Consider the following 22,448-nt stretch of genomic DNA (forward strand, 5'->3'; position numbering starts at 1 on the left):
AATTTGAGGAAGGACATCCTTGTGATTGAGGCAGTGCAGCGTAGGTTCACGAGATTGATCCCTGGGATGGCAGGACTGTTACATGAGGAAAGATTGAAAAGACTAGGCTTGTATTCACTGGAGTTTAGAAGGATGAGGGGGATCTTATAGAAACATATAAAATTATAAAAGGACTGGACAAGCTAGATGCAGGAAAAATGTTCCTAATGATCGGCGAGTCCAGAACCAGGGGCGAGGTGAGGTGAGAAAAAGACTGAGGTGAGAAAAAACTTTTTCACCCAGAGAGTTGTAAATTTGTGGAATTCTCTGCCACATAGGGCAGTAGAGGCCAAATCACTGGATGGATTTAAGAGAGAGTTAGATACAGCTCTAGGGGCTAGTGGAATAAAGGGATATGGGGAGAAGGCAGGCACGGGTTATTGATTGGGGACGATCGGCCATGATCGCAAAGAATGGCGGTGCTGGCTCGAAGGGCCGAATGGCCTCCTCCTGCACCTATTTTCGATGTTTCTGTGTCGAATTATTGAATTTTGTGTTAATTGCATCAGTGAAGACTACAACAGTTTACTCTGTAAATACGATGGGTATCATTATTAGCAGGTTTTGGATTTCCACTTTCAACAGTAGAAATTGTAGTTTTGGAGACCATTGACAGTGATAGTTTGGCTGTGAATACAGCTGTAAATTTCGCATAAGGGTGAGGAATTTGTATGAAAGTCAAGCCTGAAAGTGCTGTGAATTTCTCTGATAATGAGAGTATTAGAATATAAGAACTAGTGAACAGACAAGAAAAAAAACAATGTTACACTGCTATTAAATATACTCGATATTCTGCTCCACAGCTCAGAGTAGAAAATTCCAAAGATTCATCACCTACAGAGGGAAGAAGTCTCATCTCCTCTTAATAGTTCGAGATTCCCCCAAGTTAGACCACATTGCAATCCCTGACACCTATAATAGTTCACAAATGATCAGTTGAGAGAACCCAGATAATGTATAATTATCTCTCTCAGTCTCTTTTGCAAATGAATGTTGACCTGATCCAATAATTTAAATGGATTTGTGCAAAACCTGTGTTTCCTGGTGGATCCGTGCGACTTCAGCAAAAATATATATTTTCCTGTATCAGCTGCATTCTGCAGCCATAAGCCTTGTTTGACATCTGAATCCCATTGGACTGCAGCTTAACAGAGGATAGCTGGAATTTAATTGCAGCCACAGCAGCAGAGAGTAATCAACACAAAAGGCATAACGATTAGACAACAACGTTTGCGCAAATGCTGAAAGTTTGAAAGAAAAAAGAGAAGATGGTGGAAATAGATCTGTCGGCATCTGCGGAGAGAAAAACAGAATGAATGCTTTAGGTTGCTGCTATTCCATCTGAACTAGTAAAGGTTAGAAATAATTGTAGCATCAAACCACGGATGGTGGGAATTTGAAACAAACACAAAGTGCTGGAAGTAAGCAGGTCAGGCAGCATCACTGGAGGAAGAAACAGGGCTGATCCACTACAGAAAAGCGAGACAACAAGAATGATTTAAGATGCGGAGTTAAGAAAGGTTGGAGAGTATAAAGTAAATATCTGTGATAAGCTACAGGCCAAGGTTGTCAAAGTAACTGAAGAGAAAAATGAAGGAGATGAAACATCTGTAAAGAGCAAGCAAAAAAAGGGAGCTACCTGAATTGTTAAATTCAATATTATGTCCAAATGGTTGTAATATATAAAGACATAGGTAATTTGCTATTCCTTGAGTTAGTTTGGGCATATTTGGAACCATATAGGGTACACCAAAGTCAGAGAGGTTAGAATGGGAAAGGGGCTGAGAAGTAAAGTGACAGATTGAAGTCTGGAATGGCTAATGGACTGAAACTGTTAAATTTCATGTCAAAAGCACAAAGCTGTAACGTGGTTAGTCAAAAGTTAAGGTGCTGTTCTTTCAGCTTGCACTGAACGTTATTGGAACAGTGTAGAAGTCTGAGAATGAATTCAAGAGTTGAAATGGAATGAGGAAATAGAGTGGCAGTCATATAAAGCACTGTGTTACCATTGCAGGCACAATGGAGTTGCACTGCAGAGTATTACACAATTTCCATTGGGATGTCACAGGGCAGAGGAGATCATATACTAAGCACCAAATGCAGTTTACTCAGCTGGAAGAAGGTCAGGTTAATGTTGCTTCACCTGGAAAGCATATCAGTCTATCAACAATGGAAAAGAAGGAGTTGAAAATATAGCGTAGCATTTCCTCTAGCTGCAGGTAAAAAAGGGACAGATGCAATTGAGTCAACTATGGTGGAGTCAACTACTGTAGAATTGAAGTCACAGTTGAGGACAAAATAAGACATATCGTGAGCACTGTGGAATTTTGCACATCATAGCAAATGCACCAGAGACAGAGAATGGAATGGAGTCCTTCAACTAAGCAGACTTGTAGAAAGTGTAAGGCAGCTGTAGGACTCTGTAAACTTGTTATGAATGCAGTCTCGTCCATGTGCGGACGTGGCGCCGACGGACGAGAAGCCGAAGCAAAGAAGTCGAAGCCAAAGAACGGAATGGACAATAAACCGAAAGAGTCCGAAGACGATATGCCTACTAACCGAAAGGGCGGGACGCCTAAAACCCAAGGAACCGAAAAGCTGCGTCGCTTAAAAGGAAACTTACCGAATGGCCGCTCTGTCGAGACGCCACCTACTCGAAAAGCAGTGTCGCCTACAGGCCAAAGGACCGACTGCTCAACAGAAAAGTCCAATAACCGACTTGACGTGGCTGGGGTCGGGACTTGTCAGCGATTGGTCCAGACCCCCGCATCCATCACATTACTGTGAAGGCAATGAACATTGTCCCAAACCTCCGCTCCACCCGACCCCCAGCCCGCGGAGGGTGTCCATGGGAGAGTGGGGGCTGTCCCGAGCGATGCGCACGCTCCCGTTTCCCCCTTCTCTCTCCCATCTTATCTCTCTCCCTTCCCACTCTCCCTTCTCTCTCTCCCCTCTTCTCTCCCCTCTTCTCTCTCTCCCTTCTCTCTCCCCTCTTCTCTCCCTCTTCCTCTTTCTCTCCCTTCTCTCTCCCCTCTTCTCTCTCTTCTCCTCTCTCTTCTTCTCCTCTCTCTTCTTATCCTCTTTCTTCCCCTCCTCTCTCACCACTCTTTCTCCCTTCTCTCTCTACCCTTCTCTCTCCCCCCTCTCCCCTCTTCTCTCTCCCCCTCTATCCCCCCTTCTTCTCTCTCTCCCCTCTCTCTCCCTTCTATCTCTCCCCCTCTCTCTCTCCTCTGTCTCCACCCGCGGGAGTGTCCCAGTCACTGACCGCGGTCGGATGGGGGGGAGGGAGTGATCACCCTGGTGTGGAGGTTGGGGTCTGATGGCGGTGCATCGCGGCCAGTGGCTGTGGGACGCTCTCGTAGGTGGAGATGGAGGAGAGAGAGAAGGGGAGAGAGAGGAAGAGAGAGGGGGGTGGTGGGGAGAGAAGGGAGGGAGAGAGAAGGGAGAGGGGGGGGAGAGGAGGGGAAGAGAGAGGAGATAGAGAAGAATGGAGAGAGGATGAGAGAGAGAGGAGGAGAGAGAAGGGAGTGAGAGAAGGGGAGAGAGAGAAGGGAGGGAGAGAGAAGGGAGGGAGAGAGAAGGGAGGGAGAGAGGAGAGCAAGATAGTAGGAGATAGAGTGGAGAGAGAGGAGGAGAGAAGGGGAGAGAGAGAAGGGAGAGAGGAGGGGAAGAGAGAGGAGAGAGAAGAGTGGAGAGAGAGGGGGAGAGAGAGGAGGAGAGAGAAGGGAGAGAGAGAGGGAGAGAGAGAGAAGAGGGGAGAGAGAAGGGGGAGACGGGAGCGTGTGGTTCATTTTCCCACACAAGCCATTAGTGACTGGGCAATCTGAACCCAAGCACCGTTGAAAGCGGCACGAAGGTGCGCATCGCTCGGGACAGCCCCCACTCTCCCACGGACACCCTCCGCGGGCTGCGGGTCGGTTGGAGCAGAGGTTTGGGACAATGTTCATGCCTTCACAATGATGTGATGGACGCGGGGGTCTGGACCAATCGCTGATGTCCCGCCCCCCAGCAACATCAAGTCCGTTATTGGACTTTTCTGTTGAGCGGCAGTCGGTCCTTTGGCCTGTAGGCGACGCCACCTTTCAGGTAGGTGGCGTTTCGACAGAGCGGCCATTCGATAAGTTTGCTTTTAGGCGACGCAGCTTGTCGTTTCCTTGGAATTTAGGCGTCCCGCCCTTTCAGTTAGTTTGCATTTAGGCGTCCCATCCTTTCGGTTAGTAGGAGTTTCATCTTCGGACTCTTTCGGTTTATTGGCGTTTCGGCCTCGTTTCCATTCCGTTCTTTGGCTTTGACTTCTTTGCTTCGGCTTCTTGTCTGTCGGCGCCATGTCCGGGTACCGTGTGACCACAGTCTGATTGCTGGAAGGCTGCTCCCTTTGCACTTGAGTCAGCATAGATGCCCTTGATGACTTTCAAGAGGATTTGGAAATCTCAATCTGCACTGTAAGGCAGCAGCTCTACCGCTGTGCCACATTACCACCACACAGAAGCTGTGGAGGGACCTGAATTGATACTGTTGTGAAGCAGGACTTCAATGTGTTCAATCAACTTCGTAGACAGCCTTTCAGAAGGCTGGATAGACAATCAAACAAAAACAACTGCTGGCTGTCAGTCTGCTCTACCATTATTTCACCATCCATTATCAGAGCTGAGGCAGCCAACAGCATGCTGAATCACAGATGTAGAATATTTAAACTCTTGTGTCTCGTCCCCTCTGTTATCTTCACCCTACTCCTTGGAAACTGTACAATCCGTACAGGATGCTGCTCACAATTACACAATGTACGATGGGTGTGCAAATTGCCTTCCTTCAAAAGGGAGATTAATTATAGCATGCTGAATAAGAGCATCGAAACTGGCAGCCTTTGTGGCAGGTGATCCTAGCAATGTTTCAGTTAGGGTCAGGTCCTTTACATATTGCAAAACCTGTTTTTCTCATATCTTGTATTTCTGGTGGAAAATTACGAGAGTGAGATCATTTTCTGTTCCATTCTAATTGATTCCTCAGATGCACCCACAGGTTTTAACGCAAGCATTGTCTTGAACTGCAATAGAATTTTTGAAAAAACGGGCAAGCACAAAGCACTAATCGCTCTTTTAGATGGTTCATTTGTATAGTGCAAAAAGATTTTTAGACAAAAAACTCTACCCCCTGGTGTCTGCGTTGTAAATCATGAGTGTAATTAACTGACTCGCACACAGGTAAAGGTGTAAGCATCTTTAATAGGCATTCCAGCATCAGATATGCAGTACATTGTACATTCAGTCTGCTGCATCTACTGAATATAATAAACGAGTTCTCAACACTATAAAGCATGCACTAGGCTGGGTTATTACTACTAAGCATTCTGATTGGCTAACATGCAATAGCCAATCTACATCTCTTCTCGTAGAAATGAAAAGCAACTACGGCACTTTAACTGTATGCTGAGAGAATTTAGTAAGGTTAAACAAAATCGCCGTATCTAGTGGGTGGCCTGCTAACCCGCCCGGACCTCGTGTGTTAGGGAACTGCCTCAACTCCCTTTCCTTCTGAAAAGATGGGCACTGGGGTTGGTACTGCCGCTGGTGACCCGATGGGCTTATGGGGAGAGACCACCATAGGGGAACCGGGGGTGGACCGACGAGGGGAGCCCGGGGCACCAGTTACAACAGGAGAAGCAGGGGCAGACCGACGCGGGGAGTGTGTGGTCTTAGTCGCAACAGGTGACGGGAAGGCTACAACAGGCGTTGGTGTAAACACGAACGGGGGGGCATCAGGACCCGAAGGCACCGGACGGGGTTCCTTCACTGGAAGGAGATGTTGACGGTTGCATCTGTAGAGGACACCATCCACTTCGACCAGGTAGGAGTGTGGTTCCTTTGAGGGGCCATGAATATGCCCGAGTCTGGTATATCCTTTGTCAGTTTGTAGGCGTACCACTTGTTCTTGTAGTAGTGGTTTAAGCAGCTTGCTTGTCTTATCGTAAAACCACTTTTGCGTGTCACGTTTAAACTGCAATCGCTTTTGTATCGCGGTGGTAGGGCAGACCAGCGGGTGCAGCTGTTGCTGGGAGACAGGCAGTGGTGGACGCGTCTGGCGAGATATTATCCGCTGGGCGGGGAAGCCGAGAACATTGTCCCCTGAAATGTTCCGCAGGTTGAGTAGGTCCAGGTAGACGTCGGATTTTGCTAAGTAGGAGCGCTCCATGAATTATTTAGCGCTCCGAACAGCACGCTCGGCAAGTCGATTGGACTGTGGGTATTCTGGGCTGCTGGTGACGTGTCGAAAGTTCCACCGTTTAGTAAAGTTCTTGAATTTCTGATTGGTGAATTGCCTTCCATTGTCAGTTTGAAGGCGGACAGGTGCCCCATGCACGGACAGGTGGATTGATAGTTTCTGGATCACTGTCTCGGAGGTGATCGTTGGAAGCAGGTTAATTTCAAACCAGCTCGAGTAGGAGTCCACCAAAACAAGGTAGTGTTTCCCGTGCCATTCAAAGATGTCGGCGGCCAGTGAAGACCATGGAAGGGAGGGAGCTGGCTGAGGCAGGAGAATCAGAATCAGAATTTATTCGCCAAGTATATTTTGCAACATACGAGGAATTTCACTGGTCAGGTCGGTCACACAATTAAAAGCAACAGACTCAAAAACACATTTTAACATGAACATCCACCACAGTGACTCCTACACATTCCTCACTGTGATGGAAGGCGAAATAAAGTTCAAGTCCTTCCCTTTTGTTCTTCCTCGGTCGTGAGCCTCGAGCCCTCCATTGACGGGATGATCTTGACTCCTGTAGCCAGTGGCGTTCGTGCCCTCCGCGCCGAGGTGATCTGCTCCCGCGTCAGGGGGTTGTCAGCTCCCCCGCGCTGGACAATCGAACTTCGCGTCGGGGGGCTGGTCGAAACATCTGCGGCGTTGGAGCTCCCGACTTGCCTCTCCCGATGGTAAGTCCGCAAGCCGCGGTGGGAGCGATCCCAGGCAAGGGATCCGCTCCGATGGTAAGGCCGCGCCCCACGGTGGGGCTCACGACAGTCCGAGGCGGCTTCCAGCTCCACCGATGGTAGGCTGCAGAGCCTGGAGAATGTGATCCGAAAAATTGATCACATCTCCGGGAAGATAAGAACTTGAAAAAAAGTTTCTCCCGATCCCCCTCCCCCCACATAAAACAAACCGAAGAACATTAAAACAAACTATTAACAGACGCTAAGAAATAACAAAAAGGTGAAAAACGAACAGACTGCCAGCAGGAGCAGCTGCTTCAGCTGATGTGGTGTCAGGCTGTTGCAGATAGAGCACGATTCGGTCTTTTCACGTATGAGCCTAGTCATCCCGGGCCAGTAGAACATGTTTTGGGCCCGTTTTGGAGTGGCCTCTGTGCCGGGGTGGCCTCTGTGGATATCGTCCTAGTACTCACCCCGTAGAGTGGGAGGGATAACTGCCTTGTGGCCTTTGTCGATTATCCCGTCCTGTAGCTCTAGTTCGTCACGAACCAAGAAGTAGGGTCGTATTTCTAGCGGGGTGTTTGACTGTTTGTGGGGCCATACATTCTTTATGACGGTAGTTAGCAGTTGCGAAATTTTGTCTGCAGCTGTGTGTTCGGCAAGGTGACGTAGATGATCAGTGGCACGAACGAGACCTTCAGGACTGAGAATTTGACTCGTTCGATGGGATGGCGTTCGCTGGTAGTGCGCGGGGCTCTGGAAAGCGTGTCTGCTATGTGCATGTCTTTACCTTTCTTGTATACGATGCAAAAGTCACAACGCTGCAGCTGCATCATCATGCGTTGTAGACGAGCTGGGGCAGCGTGGATGGGCTTGTTCAGAATCATGACCAGTGACTGATGGTCAGTCTCAACAGTGATGGTTTTTCCAAAAATAAAGTCCTTGAATTTCGAACTGGCAAAAACTACGGCGAGCAGCTCCTTTTCAATTTGAGTATAGGGTTGTTCGGTGTCCGTTAGGCTTCGTGATGCATAGGAGACAGGCATCACATCGCCGTCGGTGGTTGTCTGTAGGCACTCTACGCCTAGCCCGTACTGGGATGCATCACAGGTGATGGTGATCGGCAGCTTGAGGTGAAATATACCAGCTGGCTATAGGTATGTTGCAAAACTTACCTTCAGGGGCGCTGTAGTTCTGCCGCTGCCCGTGTGCGCGACTTTGGCGCCTTTGAGAGGGGGGCGGGTTTAAAACACGATTTTCTCTATGCTGTTGAAATCAATGTTGTTCAGCCTACTTAGTTGCTGACGAAAAATCGCTGCGAAATTCGTTCGCTGCAGCTATTTTTAAACTGAATAGGGTTATTTAATTGTTATAGTAGATTAAAAATCATTCTCTAAAGCCGCGAACCCCGACAACAGGACGGATCTCATGTAGGGGACAAGGCAAGGTAGGTTGTTTATTTTTACATTAAAAAGGGCTTCTTAAGATCCCTTTATACAAAATTTTATGTTGCGAGTAGCTGACGGGGGCCTATTCAATCCCGCAGTATCTTTCATGCCATATGGGCTTCAAATCCACCGCAATGGCAGCGTTCCAAACCAGCGCGTTCCACAAAATCCCACTCACAAGCTGATTTAAATGGCCATTAATTTACAGCAATTGAACACTAAATCCCTTCCATTTGGCCTATAAATTAATGTCAATGAGATTTAAAAATCATGTTTTATTGTGAATTCTTGTGTAAATGTTCTTTGGACACTTAGGCTATTTAAAAATGTTAATCTTTCCTTAAGAAATGGATAAATGTTTAGATCTAGTAATTGAATTTTGGAATTAGCTACAATTTAGTAACTAACTAATCATCTGCTTTAATTTCAGGTCATCCAAGTAAGATTGTTTAATATTTGTTTCAGAATGCTTCAATCTATAATAACTGAAAATTTCTTTCAGTTCTCTTAATTTTTAATAAAGTTATGGGCTTTAGACTGTTCTTGATCACAGCTTTTGTGTTAATGGAAAATCAATAGGGAACAAGATGCTAATTTCCGAGTATGAAAATGGCCATAACTTTTTTAATACTGAAGATATGAACGTGAATTACGTGTCAAATTAAACTTATTTTTATGCTTTATCTGATGGGATAAATTGCAGACTTGATTTTTTAATCTCAAAATTTTGTAACATTGCTACTGGCTAGCTGGAGCTTGACTGTCTCGAAGACTCGTTGGTGTTGCGGGTACCAGGACCATGTGTCCTTGTGAGTCAGTTGTCGCAGGGGGGCAGATAGATCACTGAGGTTGGGAATACATTTACCCAAATAGTTCACCATACCGAGGAATCGTTGCAAACTGGTAACGTCGGTGGGAGTCGGCAGTTCGTTGATGGCTGCAGTCTTCAGCGGATCGGATTTTAAACCATTGCTGGTGAACACATGGCCAACGTAGGTGACTTCCGGAACCCGGAATCTGCACTTGAGTGGGTTAAGTTTGAGGTTAATGTCTCTGGCATGGTTTAGTACTTTCATCAGGTTGGCGTCATGTTCTGCTAAGTCACGACCGTAGACTAGGATGTCATCAACAATCACAAGGATATTCTGCAAATAACTGTTCCATTGCGCGCTGGAAAGCTTCGCTGGCTGAGTTGATGCCAAATGGCATTCTTATAAATCTGTAACGGCCAAATGGTGTAGCAAAAGTCATCAGCGTAGATGATGCACAGTCCAGTGGTATTTGCCAGAAAGAGTTTTTGGCATCAAGAACCGAGAATACCGCTGCGTTTCCAATCTGTGCAGCCACGTCCTCTGTTGGTCTCATCGGGTAGTGCGGGCGCTTGATTGCTGTGTTTAGGTCTTTGGGGTTAATGCAGACTCATAACTCCTCTTTGTTTTTCTTGGTGGTTACGACCAAAGTGGAGACCCAATCAGTGGGATAGCTGACCTCGGCAATAACTCCGATAGAGACCATACGTTTTAGTTCAGTGTGTATTCTTTCCCGCATGGCATGGGGAACTCGGTGCGGTGCGCGGACCACTGGTATAACTGTAGGATCTACGGTGATCCTGTATGTCGTGGGCAACTTGCCAAGTTTGTCGTCAAACAGTTCTTTGTACTGGGACAGCAGCTGCTGTGTTGCCTCCTTTGTCAAACAGCACGTCCAAAATGGACCAGCCCCAGGTCATGGCATGCATTGATGCCAAGCAGGGTTTCAGAGTTAGGTTGAATTATGTAAAACATCAGGTTTCTTGTTTGTTCATTGATAGTGCACTTAAAGTCAGCTCTCCATAGTGGGTGCAAAACTTCCCCTCCGTAAGCATGTAGTGTGGAGGAATCCTTTTTTATTCGCTCCGTGCTCCTGATCTTATTGAATTCTCTTAACGACATAATGTTCACCTTTGCACCCGTGTCGACCTTGGAGGTCAGGGCCTTGTTGTTTATCACCATGGTCACTGCTGGGTCCAACAGTTTGCCTGAGGAACGTAGGAGAGAAAGTACCGCAGAGTCGTTGTCAGTGTTATCGGAATCATTCCCTTGGGAAGCATTGGCGTGTTCTTGGGAGTCAGAGTCAGACAGTTCTTGTTGTAGCAGGTGCAGGTTTGTCCTTGAGGTAGCGTTCCCACGAGACTGACAACACATCGCAACATGATTAAGCTTCTTGCAATTGTGACAAATTTTCCCATGGGCTACGCAGAACTGGCGCCCTCTAGAGTGGAAATAGTTGCAGTTGGGGCATCTTGTGGCAGGCACATTAGAACTTTTCGGAGGCATATTTGAAACGCTGCGGGGAGAGTAGTTAGCAAGATTAACGTTGTGTTGCTGCTGCGGGCTGGGAGGATCAAAGTCTGCGAGCGGGGCGACGACCTCTGCCATGCGACATGAATGAATGAATGATCTAAAGTCAGATCGGCGTTTCGAAGTAGCTCATGTCTTAGCTTGCGATCGCTCATTCCCCCCCACAATCTTATCTCGTACTAACTCTTTAGTCAACTCACCGAAGCGGCACTGTGTAGCCATATGTCGTAAGTCACTGATGAAGCGTTCGACAGGTTTGTCGACCTGCTGCTGACGGGCGAAAAACCTTGTTCTTTCAAGGATGCGGTTCGAGGGCAGGTCACATAGCTCTCTAAATTTTCTGAGTAAGACAGTTGGATTATCGATAGTTTCTGCAGGCACTAAGACCTGGCCATCAGCGTCGTTGATAGCTGGGGCAAACTCGAAGTTGGCTGCACGAATCATTGCCTCTGGACCCGCTAGATTGAGCAGTAGCGATGCCTTCAGATCATTGGGATCATTCCGGTGAACAATGCGAATATAGTGAGCATAGTCATGTTCAAACATGTGCCATCGCTCGGCTATGTCAGAGTCAAACACAAGGGGACTCGGCCTTCGACAGGAGTTGGCCATAACATTGAAAAATTGAAGGTAAAACTGATAAAGAAAATAAATCGCGGTAAACAAGCGGAGTGAGTTAGAGCCACTTTTCTGACACCATGTAATTAGCTGACTCGCACATAGGTAAAGGTGTAAGCATCTTTAATAGGCATTCCAGTGTCAGATATGCAGTACATTGTACATTCAATCTGCTGCATCTACTGAATATAATAAACAAGTTCTTACACTATAAAGCATGCACTAGGCGGGGTTATTACTACTAAGCATTCTGATTGGCTAACATGCAATAGCCAATCTACAATGAGTATGAATAATGTTTGGTATTGTCATGTTATTCAAACACTTCAAAGTATTTCAACCTAAATCATGGCTTTTATTTTGCTTTTCAATTTTGTTGTGAACTAGACCAAGGGGGACCAGTTGGGTCCCGTCCCATCAACACACGGTTGCAAGGGGGGGGGGGGGGGGGTGGGGGGAGCCTGTGGCATCACACACACACTAACCACCCCCACCCCCACACTAACCACCCCTCCTGATATTATATTAATATTATTAATTGGCTCCTTTTACCCCATCCCCGCCCTAACTCGAGGGGAAGAGAGAGTGGGGCAGAGAAAGAGAGAGAGGGAGGGGGAGGGAGAGAGGGTTGTGGAGGGAGTGCAGAGGGGGGAGGAGAGAGGGGGAGTAGGGGGGGGCGGGGGGAGGAGAAGGAACGAAGAGGGGGGGAGGGGGAGGAAGGTGGAGGGAGGTGGGGAGGGGGGAGAGGGGAGGTTGTGGAGGGGGATGGAGGGGGAGGTGGAGGTTGCCCCTCCTCTTCCCCCCCTCTCTCTCTTTCTCTGCCCCACTCTCTCATATGAAAGGATTCCTATTTGCTTTATATTCACTGTAAAATGCTGAAAAATAATTTGATTGAGGATGGTGCTCAGAGTCCTACCACAAACTATATACTGTAGTGCGTAGTATATATATGATGTGCACACTCTTTAGAATGTCTCAAACATCCATTCGGGAGCTCTGAAGTAAGGCACTAATGACCATTTTAGATGTTGGCTCTTTGTATACAACTTCAGTTGCTGAAAATGTTCTACCCATCAAGCAATTGGGCCTATACCTGGATTGGAGGATGTGTACGGTGGAAGGACATAAGAATTTAGGAATTATATAGGGAGAATTGGAGCCAGAAAGGAGTGGATGATATTGAGGGGATGATTAGGGTAATGGAAAGGACAGGTCGGCGGTTGGCGAGCACCGAGGTGGCAGGCGTTTGGGGATCGATGCAGCGAGAGGTTGGAGGGAGGAATAGTCATAATTGGCAACAAATAGGAGCGGGGATTATATCGATCAGTGTTGTGCAATATGGGGAAGATCCAAAGATGTCGGTAACTACTTGGAGACTCTTTCAGTGGTTCATTGTAAATATCATGAGCAAGAATGCTCAAGGATAATACTCCTAGGAAAGTGTGACTCACATTGCTTAATCACTTTCATCCCTCCTGCAGAAATAAGGGTGTTTCCAGAGTATAAGCGTGACTGGCAACAGGAGTCACTCAAACTATCCGAGTGATGCAAATGATAAAAACAATTATTTAGTGGAATTTCTAAGCAATTGATTATTTTAAACCTTGCATTGTTTTTTTCTGTTTAAAAATACTTTTTCCCCTCCTTCTTTGATCCCAAACCATTTTGTGATTTTAGAGCTTTGGGCAGACAATTGAAGCGTTGAGACATAGAGAATGGTGAAACTGCTGAAGGCCAAAAGTGATACAGAGTTAAAGTCTGAAGCATTAAAGCACAATGCACATTATGTGGATGGTTTCAATCCATGCGCAAACACCCAGTTGGTACATCCCCTGTGAAATTGTTTAATGAATGCAATAGATACATGTTGAATCTATTGTCCGAACTGATCTATGCCATTCTACATCATTCACCACTGCTCTTTTAATTATTTTGTTTTACAATATCCCTGAGCTTAATAATGTTCTCCATTTAACACAGTTAGTCTCGGGGAGTCCAGGAGCGGGAGACCTGTTAAGTCTTGGGTAGGGGTGGAGGGTTGGTGTGGAAACACCGACCCGGTGTATCTTGCAGGAGCATGAGAATCAGAGTGCAATAAATCTTGGAAGAACATAGAGACTGCATTCTAGTCCACTGTAGGCCATGGTTAGACTTGGGGGAGCATGGTGACCAGTGAGACTTGAGAGTGCTTGGGAAACATTACCTGGTGAGCCAGATACTGAACCATTGGGATTTCTGAAGAGTCATTTAACAGATTATCTGAATTTCATTATCTAATTACCACCATGTGGATCAGCATAGAAAAGTTGTTCTGATGACAAAGACATTTGCAATTTGAAAAGTATCATCAATTTGCTTGCAAGTGTTGACGTTTGAGGTAGAACTAAGCATTTTGCAATTAGCAAGGCTGAACATTCTAATTAAGTCTTGCAGTGAGTGTTGGTGAGCACTGAACTTGTACATGCTTTTCATTGTTGAATATTATGGGAGCATTAGTAGTAGAGCTGCCAGTCCTTGAGGATGATGAGGAGCAAGAGCAATGCATGACCCGCATCACAAGAGCCAGAAATAGGAGATCTCTGTAGCCACCACATTTTTCCAGCTGTCCGAATCAATGCATCCAGGTGCTGTTTTCTAAGATAGTTGTGCCTCTCCTGGCTTTTGGCTATCCTACTTATTCTAACCAGATCTTCTCCTGCCATACTTAATTATTCTCTAAGAGGAGAGGTGGATGGAGATACCTGTGAAAGGTAACCATGAGCTATTGTAGACCTAGATGACCTGGCTTCAGACTGTACTCTTTGGTGCGAATGGCAAGCAGCCAGGGCTCACTAACGGACAGACAAGCATGAAGGCTTTATGGGAGCACTAGTGAGTAGGCTATAATGCTATTTTTCTGAGAGGGGTCCTTGAATTTTATTGATTGACTTACCCACTCATCACCTGGCCTAGCTCCATGCGAGGGGACAAATTACCAAATGGTCTTGAAAGCCACAATAACTGTAGCGATATTAGAATCCAGAACAATGACACAAGATATTAATGGGCCTGTCCCACTTAGGCAACTTTTTATGCGACTGCAGGAGACTCTGCGGTCGCTACATGGTCGCCACATGTTCGCGGGTGGTTGCTGAGGAGTCGCCTTGATGGTTGTGAGTAGTTCCCGTTATCTGGGAACTAGTCGCGGCCTCATTATGGTCGCCGCAAATTTTTCAACATATTGAAAAAACATGTTGAAAAATTAGCGCCGACCAGAATGAAGCCGCCATGGAGAGTAGCGAGAATTCTCGTGCCATAGGTGGGTCGCCAGGAGGTCCTTGTGGGTTGCCAGGAGGTCGAAGGTTGTCGTAGGTTCTCGTAGGTTGTAGCCGGTGCTGACCGGTGAATTTCATTGGCATTGGGGGAAAAAACTTAAGTAGTAGTTTTCAGAACCAAGGATAACCGACCGGTAATGTTAATGTCCGCCGAGCTTCACAGCCGTGTATCTCTGGCTTCTTAAAAGTTGTTCCCACTCCTTCTCCCTCCTTCTCCCCCCTTCTACCCCCTCTCCCCCCGCCCCCTTTTAAAGGACTTATTGTACACTGTGCTTTAGCCATCTTAATTACAGCACCAACCTTCCTGTTCATCGTGGTGTGTGTCTGTATCACCTTGGCTTTGCACCATGTGAATTTCACACAGACACACACATTGCTTCCTTCACCAGCCCTGTTCCCCGCCTGCATAACAGGCTGGTGAAGGAAGCAATGTGTGTGTGTGCGTGTGTGTTCCACTCTGACAGTCGCCGTTCCAGTTGCCGGTTTTTCAGGCAACTGCCGGCGATTTGACAGTCCCGGCAGTCGCCTGAAAAATCGCCTCAGTGGGACAGACCCATTAAGCTCCCACGCATTACCCATCAGCTGGGTGGCTTTGGTCAGTGCTGCTTTAGAGATTGTGATTTCTGCCATCAGATGATCAGCAAATAGATAATGATTGTATTGCAAATGCTGATGTGAAGTTGGCCAACATTTCCATGTTGAAAATGATGGTCTGCAGGCTCTTCACAAAGAGCTGTGCAATATTGGAGCTGCACTGCCTCAAGGTCAGACAATGGCACAAGTATCCCCATAATGCGGGTTCATCAATCTGTGCCTGCAAGCGAGTTAAGAGAGGTATGATTGAGCCATCTGGAAGCTAGAGCACATTTGACCTTATATGAAATAGATGAGTGGGATGTGAGAAGGAGGATCAATATGACCACAGTATTTTTATAGTTGTGTTTAGTTTAGAGATACAGCGTGGAAACTTCGGCCCACCGAGCCCGCACCGACCAGCGATTCCAGCACATTAACACTATCCTACACACACTAGGGCCAAATTACACTTATACCGTCTATTAGCCTACAAACCTGTACGTCTTTGGAGTGTGGGAGGAAACTGAAGATATCGTAGAAAACCCACGCGGTCACGGAGAAAACGTACAAACTCCGTACAGACAGCGCCCGTTGTCGGGATCGAACCTAGATCTCTGGTGCATTAAGGCTGCAACTCTACTGCTGCGCCACCGTGCCTCCCATTGACCCATCTCAATTGGTACCACTGAGAAAAAAAGATACGCGCACAATCAAATACAGAAAAATCAACTCCTAGCTGAATCAAGAAAAATGTTTCCCAATCTTAGCCCATTTTCTGCTGTGCAGACATATTTTGCAGAACACTCTGTTAATGCATATTTTATACCTCCAGTGGCAGAGGTGAGATCTGTGGCAGGTTAACATTTTTTTCAGATTACAATAACTTTCCAAATTCCAGATATTACAAAGATCTCTCATCTACTTTCAAACAACCTGTTTATTTACTTTTGTAGATTGACCTGACAACATGTGCATATTTCCTATTTATTTAATCTGACCTCTGATGATATGTTGGTGTTTAATACAGTTTTGCTTTGTGACTGATTACAATTGTTACCTCCATAATAGTTTGCAGGGTCTTAGCTTGAACTTGAATATTAAGGAAATTTAAGAAGTTAAAGATGTCATGTGGATATTAAATGCCTATCTTGGTTTCATATTTTTCACTGTTTAAGTTCATGAATCATCTCTTAAAATTCAAACATGGCAGTTACTCTCTTTGGAATCAAAATATATTTGAAAATTATTGTGATTAATATCAAGGTAACTGCATGGACTATTTGACCACCATTCATTTTAAGCAAAATTGACTCCTTGCAGTTTTTGGTCATGGATCTCAAGTTAATTTAAAAAACAATCAATGACAGATACATTGTATAAACAAAAAATTAAATAGGTACATCTTAAAATGGTCATGTTTCTGAGCATTCTCGGTAGGTTGTTTTCTTCCAGTAAGGGAGCAGAAGGGTTCGAATTTTGATCTTGGTACTCAATGAATTAGATGATCAGCCAGCTCTCTCACATCAGAAGTGATCAAATAGAATGAAGTATTTGTGTCCACAAATTTACTTTCCATCACAGAGCCAGTGTCTCTGGAAAGAAGAGGACGAGAATATTTTTTGCAAAAAGCAGGAAGAAGCAACACTAACATAATTATAAAGAACTGTTAATTACATTTATTTACCAGAATTGTGATTTTCATTGAGATTTAGCATTATTTAACAGATAATCTAAAATAATCTGATGCATTCTTATAGTTAGAATGGGCATCGTGGCCTGAGATTCATCTTCACTAAATGCACAAGGTAGTTATGCTGCTCATTGTGCTTTGTTTATTAATTTAGTTTCAATAGAATCAGAATTTCAGAAGCAAAATAAAATCTGAAGCTACAACTTAGTCATTCAGTGTTACCAGTTAAGCATGAATTTCTGGCTGTTATTCTGTGATATGTTTGAAAATTGGGTTCACTAAATCTGAGCTTCTGATTAGAATTTGATTTTTTTTAACTGGATGGTGACCATCATTACTCAGGCCCAATTACGCAGATCTTGGAGAAAACACATGTTACATTCCATGTTTCTTATGTCATTTTAATATTAAAATTACATTTCTCATGTTTGCTTGCATGAATCCAAAAACTGTTAACAGGACAATGTTTATTATTTTAGCCGCTTTAACCTCTTTGTCTTGACTCCTTCCCTACAAAGCATGGTTTGTGTATTGTTTCATAGCATTGTTTTAAGTAGCAACATGTCTTCATAATGGGCGCGATTTAATTATTTGATTGTATTATTGCTGAAGAATAACCACAGAGCCAATATGTGCCTCAAAAAACATCTACAATTTTAATTAATTTCCTTTCCAAACCAAATAATTTATAGGCTGAATAGGATATAATATTTACTTAACTATTTTGAGTTCATAGTCCTTTCTTTGTAGTAGATTTATTAATATTTTTTTTGTAAGAGATTTGATGTAATCCTGAATCCAGTGCCCAAAATCTGCCTCGAAGAAATTTGTATTTCCCTTTCTCCCCAACCGTTTCCAACTTATGAGCACTTGCAAATATGTGCTATCTTAAAAGTAAAATAATAAGACGAATGAAAAAAAACATTGATGTAAAATAATATGTTCAGAGTTCATCAACAGTATCCCATGCTGTGCATTGCCAGCAAAATGCTAAATATGCCATTTGTGCATCGTATTGGCCAAAAACAATATTATACCGAATGTTTAGCAATGTAAAAACAATTGCTAGTTCCATTACAAGTGCAATCTCATCATAGCTAATCCTGACACAACATTGATGAATGGGAAATTATTAAATCAAGCCCAATGTGTTCTGTTCATATGTTCCTTTTCTTTAAATTATTTTTTTTCTGAACAAATGTTGAATTATGTTCAGATGTAAAAGTGGAGTAAAATAGCAGTGGCAATAATACTTATTAAGTTACTATTTATAAATAACAGGATTTACTTAATCTCTTTTCTATTTATGAGCCATAAATTTTTGTAAAGGATTATTAACTGCCTAATGTTTGCACATATCTGTGCAGAATATTGCCTGTACTCAAGATCTCAGTCATTATTGAATGGACAATCATATTATATATCTGTATTTTCTTTTTAAAAAAAACTTATCAATTCAATTAACATGATAACTTTAGCAAATGTTAACTTTAGAAACCTCATGGTTTCTGGTATTTTGTAGGAATCAGGTTATTGTGTTTAAGTTTAATCAGATAATTTCACTGGATGGCAAGCAAACGTGCCAAAGCATGTTGCTTATCACTAAAGCAGTTATCTTCTAAATGAAGGTACACAAAATTGCTGGGGAAACTCAGCGGGTGCAGCAGCATCTATGGAGCGAAGGAAATAGGCGACGTTTTGGCCCGAAACGTCGCCTATTTCCTTCGCTCCATAGATGCTGCTGCACCCGCTGAGTTTCCCCAGCAATTTTGTGTACTTTCGATATTCCAGCATCTGCAGTTCCCTTTTGAACACACTATCTTCTAAATGAACCCTGTGATTTTGCTTCTTGCATCATGTTGGAACAATAGAGTTCAATATCACTTGGTATGAAACTGACAAGTGAAAAGCCATCTGATTTTCACTGTCATTGCACTCATTGGAAATGAACAATACTAAATGCAAGTCTTAACCCAGAATGGCAAATTGGAAATCTGCTCCAGTTATTTAATGTCAAATCTCCCAAATCTCAGTGGCTTTACCAGCAGTAGAAAATAGAAGGCAATGGAAATCCTAAGCATGTCAGGCTCAACTTTGTGTCCACTGAAATAAAGATACCTATGATCACTGGCTACAGGCCCATATTCCCAATGTATTCAGTCTTTCACAGGGTTCACTTTTAGTTGAGTGCATTAATAAATGTATCATCCTAATGCCCAGTGATTCACATTGTTTTGCATTGCTTACTCTCAAGAAAAGTTTGCAGTTAATGTGTAATGTATTTAATATTCCAGGATAACTTCCATTCTTTTTGATCAAAAAGTTCAAAAGACTTTATGCATCTTTTTGAACTGCAGATGCAATAACTAGTCATTACCATTATCCTTTTCTATATGCTAGGGCCTATAAAGTCTCCTGTAGTGGAAATATTTTACATAGCCTAAAACGATTCCTCAATTAAACACTTAAAAGGGGCTGACATCTTCCAGAACATATATTCTCCAAGGAAACCAACAGTAAACTTGATCTGAATTTGGTACAAGATGGCTCGTAAATGTTCCGTCACTGCTGTTACTTCCACTTTTACAACTTGTGTGTTTCTCAGCATGAGTATGACAGCATTTACTGTAGTTGTCCCTGTTTGCCCCATGCCTTTTCTCCTTCACAGTCATTCAATGACAAGCGTAAAAAGAACGTCATCTTTTCACGAAAATTCCCATTCTACAAGAACAAGGACAACAGTGAGCAGGAAGCCAGTGATCCAGAACGTAAGTAGGCTTAAGAGGCAGCATAGCTGAGAGTGCTCAAAAGACAACCATATATAAATACACTCACACAGAGGTAGGTGAGGCTATACTACTGTGACCAATGTTTGACAGCAATCTGGATCCCATCATTTGTTTGTGTTCCACTAAAGCCAAACTTGTTATAAACAGGTATGAGACTGTGTCCCTTTTCTTTCAACCTATGTATATTGTATTTCATAACAAATGGACACCTGACCAGAAATGGTCAGAATTTCAGATTGTTTGCAATTTTCATGCCACTGGTACATTATTTTGAATGTTTTCTGTTATATCCTGTACCCCACTGTCCATCCCTTTACCTAACCACAGTCACAGAACGTATAACCAGATTACACACCTCAGCAAACACTCTTTATCTTTTTGTTGTTAAGTCAGAATGAAATCCAATTACGTTAGGGAAGCAAAGGGATACTGTCTTTGAAAAGCACCATTTCGGTATGTCTCAAAAACCTTCTGGAAAAAAATTACTTTTCTGGCACATTGCCTTGTGCAGGTGTAAGTGGGCTCCTGATTGACTTATCTGCATGGTCTGTCATGGTAGTATTCAGTTCAAATCCACTGACTTCTTCCTTCCTCTTCTGCGGTTATTCTTCCTGTCTTTGCTTGCTGTCTGGGGACTACCGTGCAGGAGATCCCCGGGTTAGCCGACGATGGTTATGGAACAAAGACTCTGAGTAAGTTCTGAAGAATGACCAGAATAACACGTCACTATGTAATTACCTTTCTTTAATTATTATTTGCATATATCCCCAAGGAGAATCCCAGCATGTAAAGATGGAGCTTCGACAGAAACCTATATAAATCCTCCAATGTTTTCAGTTTCTTTATACTTTTGCATGAGTAATTGAAATTAGTGCTCAAATTCTGTCCAGAATACCTCTTAGAATGTGTTTCCTGTCTTGATGACATTCATTGTTTATAATATATTAATTATTGTGTACTTGTGCTGCCAGGGTGTACAGCAGCATGTAGATTCAACAGTCTAGGATCCTGCATTGCTCCCCATTCCCTTCTGCACCGTGCAATGTCCCTATCCATCTTCCCCTCCTCCTGCCAAATGAAAAAAAAATACTGCTGCTCTTTTAAATGCTATTTCTCTATAAACGCTCCTTTATGTTTTAATTATGTACATTTCTGTTATGCAGCATGCATACGATTCTCTGTCTTAAAATAAAAATTTCTAACATTGCTTTGGGACATTTTTTAAATATTCTTCCTAATTTGATTTATTATTATTGCAGAACATGTTACTTCAAATGCCAGTGAAAGTGAAAGCAGCTTCAGTAAGTTTATTTCATTTTGAGTATATTTATTTCCTTCTTGGAATCAAATGTCATTAACGTATTTTTTATCATGGTAAATGGTGCAGATAAAGAATGCAAGTGAATATTGGATATCAAGCCAGAGGCACATTGTTACTGAATGATGACCTGCTTATTTGTTCTTTAGGCAACTATGATATTGTGTAAGGTAGACAAAAAAGCTGGAGAAACTCAGCGGGTGAGGCAGCATCTATGGAGCGAAGGAATAGGCGACGTTTTGGGTCAATATTTAGATGAGGTTGGAGGAGGTGCACCTCTCTGCTAACCGCAGAGACCATTCTCTCCATAGCTCCCTGGTCAATTCGTCCTTTCCCACCCAAACCACTCCCTCCCCGCTACTTTCCCCTGCAACCGCAGGAAATGCTACACTTGTCGCTTTACCTCCCCCCTCGACTCCATCCAAGGACCCAAGCAATTTTTCCAGGTGAGGCAGAGGTTCACCTGCACCTCCGCTAGAGCAGGTATCAACTGCTCTACATCGGTGAGACTTGGCGATTGCAGGCTTGGCGATCGCTTCGCCCAACACCTTTGCTCAGTTCGCAATAACCAACCTGATCTCCCGGTGGCTCAGCACTTCAACTCCCCCTCACATTCCGAATCCAACCTTTCTGTTCTGGGCCTCCTCCATGGCCAGAGTGAGGCCCACTGCAAATTGGAGGAGCAGCATCTCATATTTCGCTTGGGTAGTTTACACCCCAGCGGTATGAACATTGTCTTCTCCAATTTCAGGTAGTCCATGCTTTCTTCCCCCCCCCCCCCCCCCCCCCCCTTCCCAGCTCTCCCACAGCCTACTGTCTCTGCCTCTTCCTTTCTTCTCTCCCCCCCCCCCCCCCAACATTAGTTTGAAGGAGGGTCTCAACCTGAAATGTCGCCTATTCCTTCGCTCCATAGATGCTGCATCACCCGCTGAGTTTCTCCAGCTTTTTTGTCTACATTTGATTTTTCCAGCAACTGCAATTCTTTCTTAAACACGATATTGGGTAAAACATTTTTTAAATAAACTTTTTGTGTACATTCTGATTTTGAAAGATTATCTTCCAGTTACTTTCTATTGCATAATTTCTCAGCATTCAATTCACTTATTATGTAGATGTTCAAAAATAGCTGCTTGTTTTAAAATAGAAATGCAGTGTGGTTATACATCACCTGTAACTTATTGGAATTTTCTTTATTTTTATTGGGCTTTATTATATTCATTATATAAAAATCAACTTCCATCAATTCCATAGTAAGTAATGTTGATGTCAATAACATTTAGAGAAAATTAATACTTTACAAAGCATATTCATCTCAAAATGTCCTCATAAGATCTTAAGTTTAAACTCCTGGCGCCCCTTTTATACAAACAGTTGCTGTGTCTTTTAGTTTA

The 22,448-nt window shown here is 43.8% G+C and overlaps 1 protein-coding gene across 6 annotated transcripts in view; it reads left to right on the forward strand.

Annotated features, from left to right (window-relative positions):
- dlg2 (discs large MAGUK scaffold protein 2) overlaps positions 1-22,448 on the forward strand; it is a 652,656-nt gene that overhangs the window by 596,173 nt on the left and 34,035 nt on the right. For 3 of the 6 annotated variants that reach the window (XM_033022520.1, XM_033022522.1, XM_033022523.1), the window contains 2 exons: positions 19,619-19,718; positions 20,999-21,040. In XM_033022520.1, coding sequence (XP_032878411.1) covers positions 19,619-19,718; positions 20,999-21,040 — 142 coding nt within the window. Of the gene's footprint in view, positions 1-19,618; positions 19,719-20,385; positions 20,432-20,998; positions 21,041-22,448 lie in introns of all 6 variants that reach the window. The other 3 variants (XM_033022521.1, XM_033022525.1, XR_004412314.1) reach the window with 2 other exon arrangements.

Source organism: Amblyraja radiata, chromosome 6 (assembly GCF_010909765.2).
Source record: "Amblyraja radiata isolate CabotCenter1 chromosome 6, sAmbRad1.1.pri, whole genome shotgun sequence".
Lineage (NCBI taxonomy): Eukaryota > Metazoa > Chordata > Chondrichthyes > Rajiformes > Rajidae > Amblyraja > Amblyraja radiata.